Source organism: Bos grunniens, chromosome 20 (assembly GCF_055505025.1).
Source record: "Bos grunniens cultivar Pamir isolate PY7600 chromosome 20, Bosgru_T2T1.0, whole genome shotgun sequence".
Taxonomy (NCBI): domain Eukaryota; kingdom Metazoa; phylum Chordata; class Mammalia; order Artiodactyla; family Bovidae; genus Bos; species Bos grunniens.
The window spans coordinates 3,886,311-3,909,487 of NC_141184.1; the positions used below are offsets into that span (position 1 = coordinate 3,886,311).

At 48.3% G+C, this 23,177-nt stretch overlaps 1 protein-coding gene across 3 annotated transcripts in view; it reads left to right on the forward strand.

Moving 5' to 3' along the window:
* The first annotated feature begins 21,419 nt into the window (after positions 1 to 21,419).
* Positions 21,420 to 23,177, forward strand: part of ADAMTS16 (ADAM metallopeptidase with thrombospondin type 1 motif 16) — a 193,374-nt gene continuing 191,616 nt past the window's right edge. For 2 of the 3 annotated variants that reach the window (XR_015149151.1, XM_086362465.1), the window contains exons 1-2: positions 21,420 to 21,678; positions 21,766 to 21,868. Coding sequence is in view for 2 of the 3 variants with exons in the window: in XM_086362465.1 (XP_086218591.1) it covers positions 21,547 to 21,678; positions 21,766 to 21,868 (235 nt within the window). In the remaining variant the exon portion in view is untranslated. The remainder of the gene's footprint in view (positions 21,679 to 21,765; positions 21,869 to 23,177) is intronic. The other variant, XM_086362466.1, reaches the window with a different exon arrangement.

Sequence of the window (23,177 nt, forward strand, 5' to 3'; positions counted from 1 at the left end):
TTAAAACAAAAATTAGCAATAGCTTGGAGGATGAGGTGGTTGGATGGTATCACCGACTCAATGGACTTGAGTTTAAGCAAACTCAGGGAGATAGTGAAGGACAGGGAATCCTGGTGAGCTGCAGTCCATGGGGTCACACAGAGTTGGACACAACTTAGGAACCAAACAACAGGAGGGACTCTCAACTGCCTACAAACAGAGGTAATATATTGAGTAGCCAGGCTGAAGAACTTTCTTCAGATTAAGCCCAGAGAAACAAACAAACAAAAAATTAAAAACAAAACTGAAAAGCAATAAACAGAAACAGAAGCTAAACAGAGAGTAAAGTGATTTCAAAGTAGAATAGAAAAGGGAGTTAGATCCAGAAGACAGACTGAGAGAATGGAACACGTCTATGCAGGACTTCCAGAAGAGGGCAGGATGACCCCTGTTCAGAGCCAGGCCCCGCCCACTCCATTGCTCCCCTGTCACCTGTCCCAGGGGTCCCCAACCCTCCCCTGGCACCCAGCCTCCCCTCCTCCAGCTCCAGGGTGGAGGTAGTGACTGAGCTCCAGGCATATCCCCCTCCATCACTGTCCCACCCATCTAGTCCTCAGCCCAATGCCCACCCCAGCCCCTCCCAGTCCCTCGTGCTCATTAAAGATCCTTTGCCAGTTGGTAGGTTTTCATCTCAAACCTGCCCTGCCTTGACTTCCTTGCAGAAACCCTTCCAAGTTTCTTGTCTGTGAAAATGAAAGTGTTAGCTGCTTAGTCGTGTCTGACTCTTTGCGACCCCATGGACAGTAGCCCACCAGGCTCCTCAGTCCGTGGAATTCTCCAGGCTCCTCAGGATGCCATCTTGGTTTGGTTCCCATTTGTTGATGACAACGCAGTTTTCTTCCCATTATCCTTATTACATCTGCTGTCTGGTAGGAATTTGTGAGGCAGTGATGGGGCGCTATTTCACATCTTTATAATGAGTCAGAACTGAAGGGGGGAAGATATAACAGACACTCAGTCTTAGAGGCATGAGTGACTGTCTAAAATAATCAAGAGTTCATTTGTGAGAAGGGAGTTGATTGAAGCTGGAAAATGTGGGTGTAAGTTAAGTTATACCAGAAAGAACTCAGAATCTGCTTGGAAATCTCGAAGGTGCCACTGGATGCTATGTCGATTATGCTTAATAGACCAAAAACATAAACAAGCAATTTTTGCTTTTCTTGTGTTGTGATAAGGAGCAACCATTCTTTATGTGACCAAGTAGTCGACTCATGAGAAAAAAGAAACGGTCTGGTATAAAGTCGAGTTTTAAACTGATGTCTGCGAATGTTTGTTAAATGCTTTAATCCCAAAGACCTTTTATTTTCTGGTTAAGTTTTGTTGCCAGCCTTATAAGTTTGTTATAAAAGTTCTGTCACTTGATAGATTAAAATTCCTACTTTGTCTGCTGTTTACAGTTTCTTTCTCCCCAATGACCTTGAAGAGAGACAAGGAAGTCAACAAGGGTGATGAGAAGCACATGCTTGTTTGTTTTCTCCCTCAAGTGGGAGAGTGTGAGAATATTATGAGTTTTCACCCCAAAGCAGGTGGAGGGAGAGGAGAGAGCTTGAGGTCTTACAGAGTCCCCCAAATCTCCTCGTGGACACAGGACAGGCAGCCGAGAACCAGGGTGTGTGCCTTTCTAAGTGGCTTTCTCCCAGGGGAGTTTTTCTCTTTATTTTTCATCTCTCCTCTCTAGCATCACTGAGATTCAAACTCTTCCTAAGAGTGAGTAATGCTGCTGCTGTTCAGTCCATCAGTCACGTCTGACTCTTTGCAATCCCATGAACTGCAGCACGCCAGGCTCCCGTGGCCTCCACTATCTCCCAGAGTTTGAGAAAATCCATGTCCATTGAGTCGGGGATGCCATCTAACCAACTCACTCTCCGCCACACCCTTCTCCTTTAGCCCTCAATCTTTCCCAGTATCACTTCATGGCAAATAGATGGGGAAACAGTGGAAACAGTGGCAGACTTTATTTTTGGGGGCTCCAAAATCACTGCAGATGGTGACTGCAGCCATGAAATTAAAAGATGCTTGCTTCTTGGAAGAAAAGCTATGACCAACCTAGACAGCATATTAAAAAGCAGAGACATTACTTTGCCAACAAAGGTCCGTCTAGTCAAAGCTATGGTTTTTCCAGTGGTCATGTATGGATGTAAGAGTTGGCTATAAAGAAAGCTGAGCACTGAAGAATTGATGCTTTTGAACTGTGGTGTTGGAGAGGACTCTTGACAGTCCCTTGGACTGCAAGGAGATCCAACCAGTCCATCCTAGAGGAGATCAGTCCTGGGTGTTCATTGGAAGGACTGATGCTGAAGCTGAAGCTCCAATACTTTGGCCACCTGATGTGAAGAACTGACTCATTTGAAAAGACCCTGATGTTGGGAAAGATTGAAGGCAGGAAGAGAAGGAGACGACAGAGGATTAGATGGTTGGATGGCATCACCAACTCAATGGACATGAGTTTCAGTAAACTCCGGGAGTTGGTGATGGACAGGGAGGCCTGACATGCTGCAGTCCATGGGTTCGCAAAGAGTCAGACATGACTGAGTGACTGAACTGAACTGAACTTTCCCAGCATCAGGGTCTTTTTCAGTGAGTCGGCTCTTTGTCATCAGGTGGCCAACGTATTGGAGCTTCAGCTTCAACATCAGTCCTTCCAATGAATATTCAGGGTTGATTTCCTTTAGGATGGACTGGTTTGAATCATGATGAAATGAAATTAGAAGATCTGAGTTCAAGGGCTACATTTGCTCCCTAAACAAATAGCTTGATGCTCTCTGGTTTTGGGCTTTTAGGTTTTCCTCTGTGTGAAACGGGAACTAAGAGTCATTGAACTGAGCTGACTTGTCTGTATTGAGGCATTTACACAAAGTTCACTGTGTTCATATGTAAAGCAAGGGGACCACCCTAGTAACTGTGCCGCTAATTTGAAAACAAGCCCTTTGGCCTCCTTAGCCCTGTTTCCCGGGCAATTCCCCTCAACGCTGCTGCTGGACTTATTCCTGAAATCCTGTGCTCAGAGAGGAAAGCTGAACGATATCTCAGGGTTAGGTCAAGTCAGAGCAGAGACAGCCACCTTCCAAAAGCAGCTTGTAGTCAAACCTCAGTGTTCAAATCGCCTGGCTAGGTTTACGCCCCACTTGTAAGTATTAATGAGTGCCTTGTGTTTATTTTGCTTTGAAGTTGTTAAATGGAGATGGATTATTAGATTAACACATACTGGACAAATTGTCCATTATCCCCCCACCGAGGAACAGAGGCATCTGCAAATCTAATCTGAAAGGTTGGTTTGCAGCCAAGCTGTGGCCAACTTCCCAGAGGCTTGTGGCTTTTTGGGTCCCTGCCTCTGCATCTGTCTCCTGAAATCATCTCAGGGATGTGAGCCCTGCCATCGAGCTCGGGCCATTTTCCCAACACCCAAAAGGGAGCAAATTTAGTAAGCATGTACGCTCACCAGTCGTGTCTGACTCTTTGTGACCCCATGGACTGTAGCCTGCCAGGCTCGCCTGTCCATGACATTTTCCAGGCAAGAAGACTGGAGTGGGTAGACATTCCCTTCTCTAGGGGATCTTCCCAACCCAAGGATGGAACCCAGATCTCCTGCATTGCCGACATAGTCTTTACCATCTGAGCCACCAGGGAAGCCCATACTCACTCACACCCACACTTGTAAAATAAACAGGCTGCACATTTCACGGGCAATCTGCTTAATCAGAAAAACTTCAAGCACTCACATTGTAATTGAATTATTATTGGCTTTTTCTAGGTGCTGCTAAAAATAAGGACATGGAAATAAATACCAGGTGAAGAAAGGTGGGCTTCCCAGGAGGCGCTAGTGGTACAGAACCCACCTGCCAAACAGGAGACACAGGAGACATGGGTTCTATCCCTCAGGAAGATTCCCAGGAGTGGGAAATGGCAACCCGCTCCAGTATTCTTGCCTGGAAAATTCCATGGACTGAAAAGCCTGGCGAGCTGCCATCCATGGGTTGGCAAAGAGTCGGACATGACTGAGTACACACGCATGCAGGAAAGGTATAAGTGTTCATCCTTCAGTTCTTACATGATTTACTAATGCTTTTGCATTTTGTGAGGTTTTCTTTAGAGAGTCAACACACTGGATGATTACTAATAGATGATCCATTTACAGGGCAATGGTGAGTCTTGCAGACAAAGTACACATGTTCAATTTATTTATCGGTGCCCCAGGCCTGAAACACTTTATAACCACCTAGCTTTTCTCTGCTGTCTCCATCTGCCACATCCTGAGGAAAATGTCTCTTGTGCTGTCTTTTGGTGAACAGACACAACTGAATATTTACAATAATCATTCAACACTAGAGGATGTTGCAAAATATACAAAATTGAACAGGAAGCATCCATTTATTAAGACAGTAAGTTAGCTAGGTAAGTTAACAACTAATAATCTGTAACTGGTCTCTGAAGCAATGGAAAGAAAAGCAAAATTAAACAAATGGGACCTAGTCAAATTTATAAGCTTTTCACAGCAAAGGAAGCCAGAAACAAAGCAAAAAGACACCCTATAGACTGGGAGAAAATATTTGCAAATGACGCAACTGACAAGGGCTAAATTTCCAAAATATACAAACAGCTCATACAATTCAATAATAATAAACAAACAGCCTATTTAAAAATGGGCAGAAGACTGAAATAGATATTTATCTGAAGATATACAGATGACCAATTGGCACCTGAAAAGATGCTCTAAATTGCTAATTACTAGAAAAATGCAAATCAAAACTAAAATGAAGTATCATTTCACACTGATCAGAATGGCCATCATCAAAAAGTCTACAAATAATACTCGCACGCGAGAGGGTGTGAAGGAAAGCAACCATTCTACAACACTGGTAGGGATGTAAATTGCTGCATCCACTATGGAAAACAGTAAGGAACTTCCTCAAAACAAAAATACAGCTACCATATGACGCAGCAATCCCACTGCTGGTTTATATCTAGAAAACACAAAAGCTCTAATCTGAAAAGATGCATGCACCCCAGTGTTCATAACAGCACTATCTACAGTAGCCAGGACATGGAAGCAACCTAAATTTCCATTGGCAAATAAATGGATAAAGAAGCAGCAGAACATATATATAATGGAATATTACTCAACCATAAAAAAGAATGAAATAATTCCATTTGCATCAGCATGGACGGACATAGAGATTATCATAGTAAGTGAAGCAACTCAGACAAAGACAAATATCACATGATATCACTTATATGTGGAATTTTAAAAAAATATACAAATGAACTTATTTACAAAACAGAAATAGACTCACAAACTTATGGTTACCAAAGGGGAGGTAAGGGAGGGATAAACTGGGGATATTGGATTAACAGATATACACTCCTGTATATAAAATAGATTTTAAAAAAAGGTCCTACTGTATAGCACAGGGAACTATATTCAGTGTCTTGCAAGAAATTATAATGGAAAAGAATTTTTTAAAAGAACATAGATCAAACACACGTATAACTGAATTACACTGCTGTCCATCTGAAACTAACACAGCAATGTAAATCAGCCGCACTGCCATTAAAAAAATAATCAATGGCAGAATAAGTGCCAAGAGAAGAGTATCATCGTGCCTTTTCATTTTCTGTAATTTTGGTGCTTTGACATTTAAGCCTTGCTAACCCTAGAGAGATTGCCCCTTACAGGGCCAGCCCCCTCAAGCAGGCCCTTCATATACAAACCATCCCACCCAGAGCTGGTGCCCCAACCATAACTGTACGGATGAGATGCGAGGCCTGTGGAACAAGCAAGACACAGTCAATCTCAATGGTACTGCCTCTGCCCGGGAAATGTTCCCCAGGCATGGGGGACTAGCTCGTTCTTGTTTCCATGCTGGAGGGGGAACATGAGCTCAAACTGAAGGCATTGGGGTGTAACTGCATTTGGCTTCAGTGGAATAAAGGGGTGGCATTTGGTTACCGAGTCCAAGCTCACTCGGCTCTGCTCACTGCACAACAGAGCAATGAATCTGAGAGAAGAGGCAAGGAAAACGACTTTATTCAGAAAGCAGCTGACTGAGAAGATGGCAGGCTGGTGCCTCAAAATAACCATCTTATAGGGGTCTGGATGCCAGGTTCTTTTGTTAGAGACGGGGGAGGTGAGGAAGCAAAGCAAAAAAGTCATTAATCCTGCAAACATCTCTGAGAATGGCAAGCAGGGGATGTGTTAATTTCTCCATGCCTGCCATGCACAGGTGGGCAGGGTTCTGAACAGAGACAGTTTAGTTTAACAGTCAGGCAGAGGGGCAGGGTCCTCTGAGGCAGGCCATTCTGTATGATTATAATAACAGAAGCCACGAAAAGCAAGTCAAAGAAACAGTTCCTTCAAGGGGTTAGAATCGGCTTCTTCTCTGCAACACATGGACTCTTCCCCTTACGAAGGGCATTGATTGTGCTCAGTCCTTTAAGAGACACTTGGGCTTCCCAGGTAGCACTAATGGTAAAGAAGCCGCCTGCCAGTGCAGGAGACAGAGAAGACGCGGGAGACGTGAGTTCAATCCCTGGGTCGGGAAGGTCCCCTAGAGGAGGAAATGGCAGCCCACTCCAGTCTTCTTGCTTGGGAAATCCCATGGACAGAGGAGCCTGGGGCCACAGTCCATGGGGTCACAAAGAGTTGGACACGACTGAAGCAACTTAGCTGGTATCCTGTGGCTGTCAGTTCCCCAGGCCCCCTTCATTGAGGCTGTGCTCACTAAGAGCAATTTTTGAAAAATCTTTCTCCAGACCACTAGCCTTCTAACACAGAGAAGAGAGCCTAGCCTTTGCAGTCAAAGGTTCATTTGACTTTTGAGACGATACCAAAACAAAGTATGTGCTGACCAGGTGGAACAAATGCTTAGCTTCTCATGAAATTCAAAAAGAACTTTTACAAAATCTGCCTTTGGACCATATCCAGCGTTTCACTTTGCAATTACTAGACGGATATCAGTTGTCCCTCTAGCCATCAGGTGGGTAGAACAGAACACAGAGAGAATTTTGTTTTCTGAACTTTTACCCAGGATGCTGTGAATTTCCTGGGGCAGCTCACTCTATTAGTGAGCTCTTAAAGCCTCCCTACATCAACAAACATACACGTGTTGGCTTATGCACTCAGCTAACCGATGTTAATGGCACCCTGGGCCTGGGTCTTTGAGCTTGCTTGGTGTCCTTCATGCTGCTTCTTTGCTAATTCATGGTCAAGGTTGGGCTTCCTTTCCAAATGCACCTGGCAGAGCCCTGCAGGGCCCCAGGGCCTTGAATCCAGCGAGGTTTCTCTCCAGGATTAATTTTTCCCCCTCTGATCAAATCTTGCATCTGACCCAATAAAGCCTACAGAGAAACTTCCTCTATCACCCTAGACCCAACCCCAGATTCCTGGAAGCCAGTGATTTTCAGCCAGGTTAGCACCCAAGTTCACTTGCCTGGAAGAGGGAATTGGACCCAAAGAACACATGAACACACAGAGGAGACAGACTGTAAACAGGAAGAGAGATCTAGGCCGTTCTCTGTTCTAGAAGTAAAGCCTGCCCTGTAAGAAGGAGCGGGGCCCATCCGTCCACAAGCCAAGCTTCGTGACTTGCTATATACAATCATGGGCTTCCCTTCATGACTTACTATATACAATCATGGGTTTCCCATGGCACTAGTGGTAAAAAAAAAAAACCCATCTGCCATGCAGGAGACAGAAGAGATGCAGGTTTGATCCCTGGGTCAGGAAGATCCCCTGGAGGAGGGCATGGCAACCCACTCCACTACTCTTGCCTGGAGAATCCCATGGACAGAGGTGCCTGGAGGGCTACAGTCCGTAGGGTTGCAAAGAGTTGGACACGACTGAGTGACTAACACTTTCACTTTAAGGGCCGACCAGTCAATTCCAGATGATTACTTTGTGGGTTTAACAATCTGGGTTAAAGAAGCTTTTATCATTGCTACCCTCAGATTTCCAGGTTGGCTGGGAAACTGAGTGTCATTCCTTCAAATATGCTACATTCACAAGCTGACTTTTATGTGTCAGTGCTTCACAATAAAAAAAAAAAAAGACACCAAATTTACAAAAATTTTATTTAAACTCTTTAAAATGATGTTAAACATTTTTTTAAGTATTTCCAGAAAAATCTAAAATATATTGACTTATGTGAAATCATTAGATTTTGAAACCGACGTTAAGGACTTACCTGGTGTGCCAGTGGTTAAGAATCCACCTTCCAGTGCTGGGGACTTGGGTTTGGTCCCTGGTCGGGGAACTAAGAGTCCACCAGCCATGGGGCAGCTAAGCCTCTGCTAGCCACAACTAGAGAAGCCCACACACCACAATGAAGACCCAGTGCAGTCAAAAATAAATTAATTAATTTTAAAATAAATAAAATACAAACTACATTAGACCTTAAAGGCTACAGCCCAACAATAAGCTAGGGTAAACGTGTGATATTCCAACTTTGGAAACTAGTTAATTACAACTATTCACTGAGTAATGTGAAGTTCCTTTTACTCTAGAAACTAAAGTAAAATTTTAAGATGGCTGATGAACTGGATACCAAAAAAAATAAAAGCAATTCAGGAGGTAGAATTTATACAACAGAGGTTCCCATATGGGACAGTTATGAAACCAGGGAAGAGATTCACTCTAAGAGGACCGCATTTGTTGCCAAGAGACAGGGATACCATTACAGAGGACCCAGAGGAGAAAGGGCAGCCCCTCTTTATATCGGGCTGGGCAAAAAGTTCGTTTGGGGTTTTCTGTAAGATGTTACAGAAAACTTGAACTTTTTGGCCAATCCGATATTTAACTCACTTGGCAAGCTGAGCAGATGGCAGCAGAAGCATGTTACAAAATTCAAGAAAAGATCTGTTGAAAGACACCAAGTCCCAGCAAGCATTTCATCCTCACCAGTAAACCATGGCTCAGCCTCTCGGCAGGGCGGAGGGGATTATTTAGTTATATGCCAACTCTGCAAGTTGTTGCAAGTGGAGAGCTCATACCCAAGGACCAGTGTCCCCGAGAAGAAAGGCATTTCCACAGACCACATTTTCACAACCCTTCTTTACTGTACCGAAAAGCATGTAACATCCCTACGGGTGTTCTTGGGAACGTTTCTTTTTCAAATCTGTGCTCCGGGAGATCAACAGATACCAGAAACAGGAGCTAAGGAGCTAAGAAAAGGAAAAAATGTCAGTGAGCAGCCAAGTTGCACACCTCCCTACTATGACTTTTAATACTCCATGGATACAAAGGAACATTCCAGAAAGAGAAGTCCAGAGAGGCCGCATAGACAACCACAGAGGGCCTGAGCCCCACCAACCATCTCCTGTCCAGACGCAGGCTGGTACCAGAACAGGACTCTCCCCCTCTGGCCAGCCACATGGTCAGGAGCACCCAGGTTGGATGTCTGAATGTCCCTGGGGTAGGGGGGTGCCCAAGGGTGTCCAGAGGCTACATCTCCAGCACCCTCTTGTCAGCTGGACTTCAGCATGCCACGTTTAAAATGAGTGGCAATAACCAAAATGCATAGAAGAAATGTGCCTTTCTTTTTCCTCTGAACCTGAGTTCCCTTTGGGTACAAGCCCTCATTTTGCCTAGCTAATAGCAGGAACAAAAGAAAACACAAAACCAGGGTGAGCTCTCAGCCTGCGTCATAGGTGTGTTAGGCGTGGAAGCGAAAAATAAGGAGCCGGCTCCACTGGGGTCACTCACCCTCCAGGGGTCCCTGCACCTCTTTCCCGGGGATGTCTGCTCAGGGGCCTTGGAGGCAATTTCTGAGACAGCTCCCTCTCCCCCACCTAGTTCCCAAAGGAGCCAGCAAGCAGTCCCCTCTGCTCTGAAATTCAGAGCTTCTCAGGCACCCCTATTTCTCTGATGACCCACACAGCTTTGACTGCAAGTCATGGTTTCTTGGGATTTAGTGACAAAGCCATGTGTGACTGGGACCCCGTGGACTGCAGCCCGCCAGGCTCCTCTGCCCATGGGATTTCCCAGGCAAGCATATGGGAATGGGTTGCCATGCCCTCCTCCAGGGGATCTTCCTGACCCAGGGATCAAACCGGGGTCTGCTGCATTGCAGACCTCACAGGCAGATCCTTTATTGACTAAGCCACCTGAGAAGCCCTGGCACCTCATAACACGAGCCGCCCCCTAAGGACAGACTTCCCCCTGCCCCTCTGGCCACCAGGCCTCCCCTCCAGTTTCCCCACCAACCCCGGGAAAGGCCCTTATCCCCTTCTGGGGTATAGCAATTCTTCTGGTTCAAACCCTGAATCCTTCCTGCTTGGGCCATAGAACCAAGTCCACGCCGAGGCCTCTGTGCTCTGCTTCTCGGTGATCAGAGCCTGGCGTTAGGGTTCCCTCAGGAGAGCCCTTTTCTCCACCAAGAACTCAGTGCTCACCTCTGACCCAGGGCTGCAGTGGCCACTGTCCTCGGGATGCCCTCTCCTTGCTCACTTGGACTGTGAGTCCCCACTCAGCACTTTCAGGTCCTCAGCTGCTCAGTGCACTCGGCTGGCACTTTGCAGCCTCAAGCCCTGGATGGTCTCAACAGCTGAACTCAGAATTTCTACATCTGCTCCCTGGGCCCGGAGGTGAGTGGCAGGGGCTGACCACTGACTTCCCTCCCTGATCAGGGCTCTCCAATTCCTTCAGAGGCCGCCCCAGGCCACTGGCTCCCCGCCAGTGTCACCAAGGGGTCCCTCAGGGGCAGGGGTCCAGACATCGGGGGGTGTGGTCAGCACCTCCCTGCCTGGTCGCCTCCTCCAAGACCCCTCACCCTCAGACCCCTCCTCTGGTGCTGGTGCCGCCAGGTTACAGAGAGCATCCTGGGGTTCTCCGGACCCCCTGGGGGTTCCTTTTTCCAGAGTCAGATGTTCCACAGAAGCACATGTACTCTGTTCTTTAGTGGAGGGCACCAGGGGGCTCTGTCCTTGTCTAGAGGGGCGCTGGGGTTTCCCAGAACATCCTGTGAGGATGGGTGTGTATGTGTGTGTGAGAGTGTGTTTATGAGTCAGACTCTGCAGGTAAGGATGAATCAAGCCCCCCCAGTCATACCCACCCAGGCTGGAAAAGAACCTAACTTTGAATCTCCATCGGTCTCCCTCTGAGACCCGAGCCTGGAGCCTAGAAAGAGAAACGATGACCTGATGGAGGTTCCCCTCAAGCTCCAGGTTCTGAGCGTGGCCTGGCAGCAGGTGACAGGTGATGGAATGAAGCCAGGAGCTGGCATGGGGGGGTCGGTTTGGGGCTCAGGCAGGCTTGTGAGTCGTCCAGGACCTCATGGTCGGGTAGTGACTGCTGGTGGGAGTCAGAGAGGACATGGACAGGGAGCAAAGGGAGGGATGAAGGTGGTCACATGGGGGCTGCTTCCAGGGGGCCCAGCCCGACCAGGGTCAGGAGCCACAGGAACAGGCTGGGAGTTAAGACAGATGACTTAGACTTGAGCCTGGGAGTCACATGCAGGTCGGAGCCTGGTGTTTTGGATGGTGCCCGAGTGTGCAGGGGCTGGAGGCAAATTAAAGGGTCTGGATGAGACCCGAGATGCCCTTCGCATGTTGTTCCCCTGACTTCTTTCAGCTACCAGCTATAAGCAGCTGTAACTGAGCTCGGTCTGGAAGGTTTCTCCCCAGCAGAGGCAGACTCTCTCTTTTAACTGCCTCCCTCTTAACCCAAAGCTCATCATTGGCATATTTCTTCCACTTGAGAGCAAATGCTAGGACGTAGAGAGGAAACTACCAGCTGCTGCTTTCCATGGGCTCCTGCTGCTGCTGCTGCTGCTGCTGCTGCTGCTAAGTCACTTCGTCGTGTCTGACTCTGTGTGACCCCATAGACGGCAGCCCACCAGGCTCCCCCGTCCCTGGGATTCTCCAGGCAAGAACACTGGAGTGGGTTGCTATTTCCTTCTCCAATGCATGAAAGTGAAAAGTGAAAGTGAAGTCGCTCAGTCGTGCCTGACTCTTAGCGACCCCATGGACTGCAGCCCACCAGGCTCCTCCATCCATGGGATTTTCCAGGCAAGAGTACTGGAGTCGGTGCCATGGGCTCCTAAAGAAAGGCAAACCTGAACTGGCTGGAGAACATGATCAAGTCCACATCTGATCTTTATAAACACAACGGGCTAAGGGAACGGGGCAGGGGTTCTTGTGAACTGCACCATGCTCCCATGTGCTCTGCAACTCATTTGGGGATGAATCTAGGGATGGGTATTAAAAAGCAGAGACATTACTTTGCCAACAAAGGTCCATCTAGTCAAGGCTATGGTTTTTCCAGTGGCCATGTATGGATGTGAGAGTTGGACTATAAAGAAAGCTGAGCGCAGAAGAATTGATACTTTTGAACTGTGGTGTTGGAGAAGACTCTTGAGAGTTCCTTGGACTGCAAGGAGATCCAACCAGTTCATCCTAAAGGAAATCAACTCTGAATATTCATTGGAAGGACTGATGCTGAAGCTGAAACTCCAATACTTTGGCCACCTGATGCGAAGAACTGACTCATTGAAAAAGACCCTGATGCTGGGAAAGATTGAAGGCAGGAGGAGAAGGGGATGACAGAGGATGAGATGGTTGGATGGTATCACTGACTCAATGGGCATAAGTTTGAGTAAACTCAGGGAGTTGGTGATGGACAGGGAGGCCTGGCATGCTGCAGCCCATGGGGTGGCAAAGAGACATGACTGGGCAACTGAACTGAACTAGGGAGGGAGGTTTCTTTACGGAACTGTGCCAGGAGCCGGTGTGAGGAGCTCCGCCCATGGCAAAGGTCATGAGGAAGGAGGCTCGGCATACGCAAAGGTGGGATCGAGCCTCAGGAGTCCCCCTGGAAATTCTCGAGCATCTACCCCCAAAACCAGAATCTGCCTACTTTCTGCTTTGTGCTCTCACCTATACCTCTGACTTTATGGGAGGCTGTCCCCCCACCATCTCTCTGAAAAAAAGAGTTAACTTACAGCTCCAGTTAATAAAGTTCCTGGGTGTAATAGTGTTTCAACCTATAAACTCCTTTGGAAGTCCTCTAGCCTGCCTGAATAGGTTTTTCCGGCCACATGTGATTGTTCAGAGCCTCCCAACTGTGAGAGGCATGAAATGTTCTAAACTGTCTAAATACAGATTCCTTTGAGCAGTTAAAAGATTGATTAGAAATTGTATTGGTGAAGGGATTTTCACTTGTTGGGCCAATGTTTGCTGCTAAGTTTCCATATCACTTACCTGCTGTGTCCCTGGCAGTGTATTGATTAATATAATTGGTGTAAGTAGTAGCTTTAATGTTTGTAACCTGGGACCCTTGAGTTAATTCTTTTTCTTGTTGTAGCCCACCACACCTTTGCCCTATAGGAATGCAACTTTATCTAATGCTTTTGGAGGGTGGCGCCTGACTAATCACCTTTAGAGAAAAATAAGTTTTCTGAAGAAAGGGTCTTAAAATGTTAACAGGCCTCTGGGCCAGAAGATGATGCAAATCACCTAAACTTTTGCATATGATAAGTTTGCAGGAAGAAAGCCTGGTTTGCTGCAAGACTCTACCCCTTCCCCCATTATCCTCTATGCATAACTTAAGGTATAAAAACTACTTTGGAGAATAAAGTGCGGGCCTTGTTCACCGAAACTTGGTCTCCCCATGTCGTTCTTTCTCTCACCTTCTGGCTGAATTATTCAGCCTCTTTTCTCCACTGAATTTCCTCACTGAGCTATCCTTATTTAACCAGTCTTTATATCCTTAATTAACGTTTAATTAAGCAGTTGTTTCCTGATCCTTGCCAACGCCGTCCCTGCTTCGAATTCCCTGGATCTAGCGGGGCTGGACCCCGGCAGAATTGCAAACCCATCTCACTGAGGAGAATGAGCCCCCAGCTTGTTGGCACTTGTATCAAAAACCACACAACCCGCTCAGAACAGGAAACAGACACCAGGAGGAGGAGGCGCTGCTGAGTGCCAGCATCTCAAAGGGCAGAAACGCTCACAGCTGTCTCCTCCACCTGGCCACCTCACCTGTGCTTCGCTCTTTCGATGGGCCTTTGCTCTCAGTTTCTGTCTGAGTCTCCACTCTGGGCCTGGAGCCACTGCAGCCCCAGCTTTGCCACATTGCTCTGAGTTGACCTGACATCTGTGTGGTCCAGCTCTGAGCACCGGTCTCCCCTCGCCAGGTGACCCGGGGTCTACCAGCGGCTGAATCTCACTGGTTCAGATCCTTTCCTGGAATCTGATCAACTTTGCCTCCGGCCCCCATCTAGACTTGAAGCATGACAAAGAAGAAGCCCAAATCTTTTAAAATGTGAGGGCAGATTTTGAATTGAAAGGCTTGACTCTGGTTTGTGTTCTAAAACACAGATTCAGATTCTCCTCGCTGTACTCAACTGCAGAGCATATGGACAAGAGAGAGGACACGGAGATTAAGTGTCCACAGTTAATCAGCGTTCCACCTGGGGAGATAACTTCTTCATGCTAGCCACTCCATCTCTGGGCAGAAAAATAATGTCCTTCTTCCAACCATTGGCATGCTGAAATACCCTTGGGGGGCTTGTACTTTCCGCCCATCACTGAAGCAGAGTTTGGAGGTTTGCAGAATGGAGTAGAAGATACCAGCTCTTCTATGACTGTCCAGGAGAGTGAGAATTATGAGTTTTCCTGAGAATTATAAAGGTAAAAGGAAACTCAAAGGTAGATATGTTCCACCATCCAGGTAACTAACAGGTATTGAACCCTATGGCATTCTGGGTGCCTCTGGGTGGGGGAGATGTGGGAGCGAGCAAGGCATTCCAGGGGAAAGGTGATCAAGAAACAAGGCCCCCCAGCAAACAGAGAATGTCATACCAGGCAGAGGAAGAGAAAGAAGAAAGCCAGACAAGCAGAGAAAGTGAAAGTGAAAGTCGCTCAGTCATGTCTGATTCTTTGTGAACCCATTCAGTCCACAGAATTCTCCAGGCCCAAATACTGGAGTGGGTAGCCTGTCCCTTCTCCAAGGGATCTTTCCAACCCAGGGATCAAATCCAGGTCTCCCACATTGCAGGCGGATTCTTTACCAGCTGAGCCACCAGGGAAGCCCCAGACAAGAGAAAGGCATTTGTGAGCACACCTTCAGACATGAAAGGACAGGGAAGTATGAGAACAGTGCTTCCCAAGATTGATCGACAGTGCTTTCTTTCTACACACTGACTTTTCAATGTCTAAACCCATGCCTGTCCCTGCTAAGAGGGGCTCCTGAACGTTAAAGGCAGTTTGAAAAAGTATAATCTGCATTTGTATTGATTTAATTAATCATTATTATATATCAAGTTTATTTTTCAATCCCAAATTTTGTTGAAGGATGCTATCAGATTTGTACGCTTATCACACCAGTTGTTGTTTCTGCTGAGTCGCTAAGCTATGTCCGACTCCTTGTGACCCTACAAACTTCACCATGCCAGGCTTCTCTGTCCTTCACTGTCTATTGGGGTTTGCTCAAACTCACATCCATTGAGTCAGTGATGCTATCTAACCACCTCATCCTCTGGCACCCCCTTTTTTTCCTCCCCTCGATGTTTCCTATCACATTGGAAGTGTTAGGTAAGTAGAATAGGGAAAAGGAGTCCAAAATGGCGGTGGCTAAAAGACAAGGAAGGTCCAAGGACCAGAGTGAAGACTTCAGGCAGAACAAACAGAACAAACAGCACTCCTGGCTAAGCCCAATTTGCATAGGGCAGGCCTAGGTGGAGGAAAAAACATATAAAAGGAGGAGCCAAAGTGCTTTCTCTCGGACTTTCTCTCCCGCGTGCATGGGCACACACTCTCTCTCTCTTTCTCTATCTCTCTCTCTCTCTCTTTCTCCTTCCCCATGCACTCCTCCACTCCCTTCTCTTCGAGTCTTGGATTCTCCTGCTATCTTCTAAATAAAATGGAGCTGTAACACTGATTTGCCTAAGAGCTGTAGCACAGTTTGTCCAAGACCTGAGAGCTGTGACGCGCCAAGGGCTTTAATGTCCGTTGCTCCAAATCTTTGTTGTGACGAGACAAAGAACCGAGGAACATACACTCACATGACAGAAGTGTGACTCAAAGATATTTTAGAGACATTAGCCAAACTCATTGGTTCTTTTGAGGGAATGGGTAAAGAAAGCTAGCAAGTGAGAAGATTTTATTTGCATTATTAAGAAGTAATCATTTCAAATCCAAATTTCCCCAAACATAGGATTGCTCAGTTATCAGGAACTAATGGAAAGTTTTGTATCTTAGTGACCTTACAGACCCACAGCTGATTTTGTTCATAAAGCAACCTTAATAAAATACCAATAAATACTCTGATAGAGTATTTATTTACTCTGATACAGATAGAGATCTGTAAAATAGTGTCATGTGGTTACTGATTTGAAATTTTATAGCTTGAGAACTTGTTTTTGTTTTTTTTTCCACCTCATGAAGATAGAATGAGACAGCTGAACTAAAATTGCTCAGTGACAGAGTCATGATGTTAATTAGTTGTCCAAGACATGGTTTCCCATTTGAATCTTACCCAGGGCATTAAGTTAAACACAAACTGTGGTGTTCACAACATTACAGATGGCATTCTTCATCTCTGGGAATTATCCAGACTTTTCCCAGATCCTTTAGCAAAGAGAAAGACTGGGTTCTCTTTCCCCATAGTTTGTGTGAGTCAGATGGGCAGTTTTTTCCAGTTATCCAAGTCTTCACAAATGAGACGTGATATGGGAAAAAGGAATCCAATTTGTCACATCAGATTTGCTGTGCAATTCTCAGTCTTGGGGCTGCAGAAATGCTGAACTCTGTTCAAGAGATGCAATCTTTATTCTGGAAGGATCATTGCAAATATTTCCCATGTAAATCAACTGGGCTTGGACGCAACGGTTGGAGCAAGGGGAATGTTGATGCTCATGCTGAATTTGCTCTACACTCATCTGATTCTGCCAACTGGTTTTTTTCTCATTTGTTCTATTTTTTAAAATAACATGCATTATTTTTCATTCACGTGCACTAAAATGCATTTAAGTTAAAGTGCTGTTAAATTCACATATCAGTTTCTACATTCCAGGCGTTGTTCTAAGTTCTCTGTAAACATTCACTTATCTGTCCTCATACTAACCTTTTGGAGTAGTTTCTATTTTTATCATGTCCATTACACAGATGGGAAAATGAAGCCTCCTATAGGATAGGAAACAGACCTAGCATCTTATCTTGGCATTCTCAATTTTACCTGATAAATAATTTAATATGAAAATAACAATTCATTCAGTCCTTCAGTTTTCCTTTGCAGTACATGGTACATTTACGAGTACATGACCAAGTTTTACTTCCATAACAAAATCTAAGATCTTGTTTTATAATAAGCAAATTTAATTTATCATGTGTACTAATTTTTTTTTATATCTTCGGTTGTCACACCTATGCCTGATTTTTATTTTTCTGTTGCTGTTCTCTAAATATTCAAAATCTCATTACTTTTCTCTTCCCATGTATCTTATTATTTTTATCACCAGTATTTACTTTCACTTTTTCAAAAGGATTTTAGCTTAATTCCCTGATATTCAGTTACAAAGAAAGCAGTGTATGTTAGAGTATAGTCATCTCACCTGTAGAGTAAAATTTTTATCAACCTTGCTTAGACATACATACAAATATACCTTCCATTTTTCAGTAACGGTTTTTGTTATTTTGTAACATCAGCAGTTCTCTAAACTCTATATTGACCTGTGACTGCAACCATGAAATTAAAAGACGCTTACTTCTTGGAAGGAAAGCTATGACCAACCTAGACAGCATATTAAAAAGCAGAGACATTACTTTGCCGACAAAGGTCCGTCTAGTCAAGGCTATGGTTTTTCCAGTGGTCATGTATGGATGTGAGAGTTGGACTGTGAAGAAGGCTGAGCACCGAAGAACTGATGCTTTTGAATGGTGGTGTTGGAGAAGACTCTTGAGAGTCCCTTGGACTGCAGGGAGATCCAACCAGTCCATTCTGAAGGAGATCAGCCCTGGGATTTCTTTGGAAGGAATGATGCTAAAGCTGAAACTCCAGTACTTTGGCCACCTCATGTGAAGAGTTGACTCATTGGAAAAGACTCTGATGCTGGGAGGGATTGGGGGCAGGAGGAGAAGGGGACGACAGAGGATGAGATGGCTGGATGGCATCACTGACTGGATGGACATGAGTCTGAGTGAACTCTGGGAGTTGGTGATAGACAGGGAGGCCTGGTGTGCTGTGATTCATGGGGTCGCAAAGAGTCGGACAAGACTGAGCGACTGAACTGAACTGAACTGAGTGCTAAACACTGTGCTACGCTTAGTTGCTCAGTCATGTCCGACTCTGTGACCCCATGGACTGTAGCCCACCAGGCTCCTCTGTCCTTGGGATTCTCCAGGCAAGAGTACTGGAGAGGGTTGCATGCCCTCCTCCAGGGGATCTTCCCCACCCAGGGATCAAACCTGCATCTCTTATGTCTCCTATATTGACAGGGAGGCTCTTTACCACTAGCGCCACCCAGAAAGCCCAAGTAGGGCACATGTCGGGTGAATTCCAGAGGCAGAGATGGAAAAACCGGCAGCAGCAGATCACAGGGGATGAAAACGCTAACGTTCTACCATGACTCAGCATCCTGGGGAGGCCCAGACAATGGCCACTTGTTCGAAATGTTCCAGAGCAAAGAAATCACCTGGAAGTCTTTGCAGTTCACTTTACAAAGTGGCCAAAACAAAACCTGAAAAGGAAGTCTGCACACATGTGCTTCCTCACCTCCCCTTCTCTCCAGTCCCGAGGGGTCCCCTGCCCTAGGGTTACAGGACAGCCAGACACAGGACACCTGCCTGGACAGGCAAGATGACCAACATTTACCAGTCATGATGCCGAGAGGTGTATGGTGGGGTCTGGCTCTTTGCTGCCCAAAAGCCAATAAACAGGCCAGGTTGGTGGAAAGGAAAGTTCACTTTATTTCTGATGTGGGCAACTGTGGGGGGGCGGGGTGGACGTCTGTCTGCAGGCTGACCCCCCCCCCATCCCTAGCAACCAGTGGGGCAAGAGGTTTTCTGCACAGAATGGGACTATACGCAGAAACAGCAGTCAACTCTGACAGTCATCTTGAAATTGGTCATCAGTGGTCTGATCAGCATCATCTTCATTGTTTTAGGTACAGTTAATTTTCAGTTCCCGGGTGCGTTGGTTTCCATTTCTTTGAGGCCAATTCTTGGAATTATGGCAGCTTCTGGCAGCTCCGTCCAAGGGGTCGCAGAGAGTCAGAGGCCACCGAGCAACTGAGCACAGCACAGCCACAGGATTAGGTCCCTGGGCAACTGGTCTCCCCTTGGGTGCAAAGTCACCACATTAACATAACAAAAGCTACCTTTATTTCTCTCAGCACTCAGGAAATTCCAAATTTGGAGCGCTCTGTGCTAGGAATTGGAGGAGACCAAATACACATATCTTATTATAAATCACAAATGGGCTCCACCGTGTTCTATGGCCCTTCTATACCCAGTCCCTCCATTTCCTTCATCTCAGCCCCCAACCTTGCCCCCAGGCTGCAGTAGACCCTTCATCTATGTCATCTAGGATGAGCACCAGATTCAATGAGGGGCTAAAAAACCTGGAAAACCTTCATCATTGTAAAGGATATCGCTTCTTAACGATGGAAAGATTGATTTTGGTTGTATTCCAAAAGGGGAATAAAAGAATTCCAAAAGTGGATCCTTTTTACTGGCCATTCTTCTTTCATTCCATCTGATGAACTTAAAGAGAGCCATGGGCATGATGGTAGCTAAACTTGGAAAACCTGATGCCCTTGCACACTTCGACGCAATTAGCGATAATTAGAGATCCCCGGTTTACCAAGCATGCAATGCCCAGTACTCAAGACAAAGGGACTCTCTGCCTCCTGCAGAACCTTTGCTAGCTTCCAATGAGCCCCTGACAGACTGGCTGTGGGCACACCAAGGCACACACCAGTTAGGAACTTCGTGCCGGAGGGGATGGGGAGGGGCTTAAGCCCACTTCCCAAAGCACGACTTTTTGTAAAATTTCTCCCACTTCTGCAGAGTGTTTTCAAATAAATAAATATGAGAAAGAGAGCGAGAGATGGAGACGGAGTCTGCCCTTCACAGCCTGAGGGTGCTCCGTGTCTGCCCAGTAAGCCTGCACCGCCGAGCTGCCAGAAATCAGAGGCACCCACTGGCTCAGGGCGAGCCGGGCGAAGGGGGGTCCAGAGACCACTGCCACCAATTTCCACTCCAAAATGTGCAAAAACCGGCCAAGACGGGCTTAACTGAATGTGCAGGGGACTGGGACCACGAAGCAGGAGCCCAGATTCCGGAGACCTCCAGGAGGTAAGAGGTCTGGGAGGCCAAGGAGCAGTGAGTAGAACGGAGTGGTCACAGGCAGGACACACGCCGGAGAATCCGGTGCGCTGAGGCTCCAGCGCGCACACAGGCACGGCGGCGGACGCGGGAGGAAGGACACAGAAACCGGTTCTAATGCACATTCACGTACACCTAGCGCAGGTACGTGTGCGCTCACGTTCAAACACACACGTGCGTTCACACACAGAGCCATCAACAGGTGTAGAACCCGGGCTGGGCTGGTAGGCGGGCGGGTGGCGGCGCGTCCTCAGCCTCCTAGCGCGACTGACACAGCAGCGCAGGAACTGGCCCCGGCCCGCACCCACCCGCGAAGCCAAAGCCTTCCCTATCGGCTGCACGTAGGGCCCCAGCGGCCCCGGGACAGGCGCGCTCAGAGCAAGGCCAGTCCGCGGCGGCCAGGATCCCCGGAGCCCAGAGGCCCAGGGCCGACGGGACGGAGGCCGGAGCTTTCCCCACCCGCAGCGCCTGCCGAGTCGGCGGGCGATGCCTGTTCGCGTCCTCTGCTCTCAGACGCGCGCATCGGCCAGGAGGTCTGGGCACTCCTGTTTCACACTCGACCCCCCCCCCCGCCCCGCCCCGCCCCCGGGGCGGAAGGGCAGGCCCAGGGGTTGCTGTCCCGCCGCTTGCCGGCGGGCGGCAGGTGTCGGCCTCTGGATGCGCAAGCCTGGCTCTCAGGAGTGGGGACCGGGGAGCGCCGGGGCGCCGCGCCGCGAGGTGCGAGCCCTGTCCAGCCGCGGACTGCAGGCCGGAGCGCTCGGGGCGGGCGGCCTCAAGCGGCTCACCGCCCCCACCCCGGGTCCCCCCGCCCCGGCCACCCGCGAGCCCACGGGACGGCCGGCCAGGCGCGCCGACTGCGAGCCCGGGAGCGCGCGGCTTCTCCCAGGTCCTCCTCTCCTCGCGCCCCACCCCGCCGCCCTCTCTCCTGCCTCTCCCCGTCCCCTCCCCTCGCCTGCCCTCCCCGTCTCTCCCACGGTGCGGGCGGGCGCTCCGCCGCCGCCCCCGCCGCCCCCGCGGCCGCCACTCCGCCCCCCGCGCGGCGCGGAGCCGCAGTAATAACCCCGGCGCGGGCGGCGCATCCACCGCAGGACACCGTGCTGCGTGCCGACCGGGCTGGTCCTCGGTGCCCGCTTCGCAGGGCCGCCGGGCTGGGGAGCCTCCCGCGGCCCGGGCCCCTCCGAGCGCCCCTAGATGGAGCCGTGCGTTCTCCCCGCGGCGGCGCAGCGCGGGCGGCGGACGCGGGGCGCGCTGGGCGGCCGGGCCATGCGGGTCCTCGGCCGCGCGGCGCTCTGGGTGCTGCTGCTGGCGCAGGTGGGTGTGCAGGTGGGTCCAGACGGCGCGGGCGGGGTTCCCCGGAGCCCCCCTCGCGCAGCCGGGTCTCACCGAGGTCTCGCCGCTGTTTTCCCGCAGGCACCTGCTTGCGCCGTGGGACCCGCAGCGGCCTCGCCCGGGAGCCCGAGCGTCCGGCGTCCTCCTGGACCCGCGGAGTGGCCGGGCTGGGGGGAAAAGGGCGGTAAGTCCGCGCGGGGCGGGAGGGTGGTTCGAACCTTTTCCGCGGAGCAGCTTGTAAACGCCCGAAGGCTGGTTTACAAAGCGCCGCGAAGGTTCCTAACTCAGGGAATTCCCTGTAAGACGCTGCGGCGCTTCGCCAGCGAACACCGCTGAGTCAACTTTCAGCAATATTTATATCATTTCCCAGTAAAACAGATGCGATTTACCAGGGTTATTACCATAAGCATTAGGGAAGAAAGCAAGGGAATGTATTTAGATGAAATAGAAGGGAGAAATAACCTAGGAGTTATATTAATGCAGACACCAAAGCGATTACAAAGCTTACAACGCCTTTCTCCATCCCCTCGTCCCCTCCTTCACCTGTTCCCTTTCTGGCCTTTTACAGCGAACACCCTCCATTGCCAGAAAACTAGAAACTAGAACAACCATAGGACCAAGCAGTCCCTCTGCTGGGCATATACCCTGCCTGCCTGCCTGTTCAGTCGTGTCCGACTCTTTGCTCCTGGTGGACTGTAGCCCACCAGGCTCCTCTCTTCATGGGATTCTCCAGGCAAGAATACTGGAGTGGGTTGCCATTGCTTTCTCCAGGGGATTTTCCCGACCCAGGGATGGAACTCAGGTCTCCGGCATGGGCGGGTGGATTCTTTATCACTGAGCCACCTGGGAAGCCAGAGCAGGAGACAAAAAGACAGCTGTTCTGCTCAGTAGTTACCACCTTAGCATCGAAAGTCATGCTCCTGGAGAGCTGGTAGGATGGGTAATCAGCGTCTTGTGACTTCATAAGTGAAGTGAAGTGAAGTCGCTCAGTCGTGTTCGACTCTGCGACCCCATGGACTGTAGCCCACCAGGGTCCTCTGTCCATGGGACTGTAAGAGCAGTGTCCAAGTCCATGCCTTGTTTTGACATAAAAGCAGGTCAGAACTTTGCAGTGTGTGGTTGTACTTTCTCTCCTCACAAGAGGCATTTATTATTTCATGTGTCAGGGGGAGAGACCTCCCTGTCCTCACCTGCTTTAGGGTAGATCAGAAAGCAGGTGTTTAATTTCAGTTGCTAGCTGGCTTTTCATCTGAACCCAGTCCATTGGCAGTTGCTGAATACGAATACTTTGCATCGATTCCAAGAAGAAATTGCCATCTCAAATGTTGTTAGTGACTTATAGAAGAAGAATCAGGTTTGATTATCCCATCATATTTTTTTCAGTAAACCTTAAAAAATGAGTTAATAATTCAGAACTCCTGAACGTAGCTTCTTAATAAAACTCCTAAAGACAATCATTGAATTATATGCATTAATTATTGAGATTCCGCCTG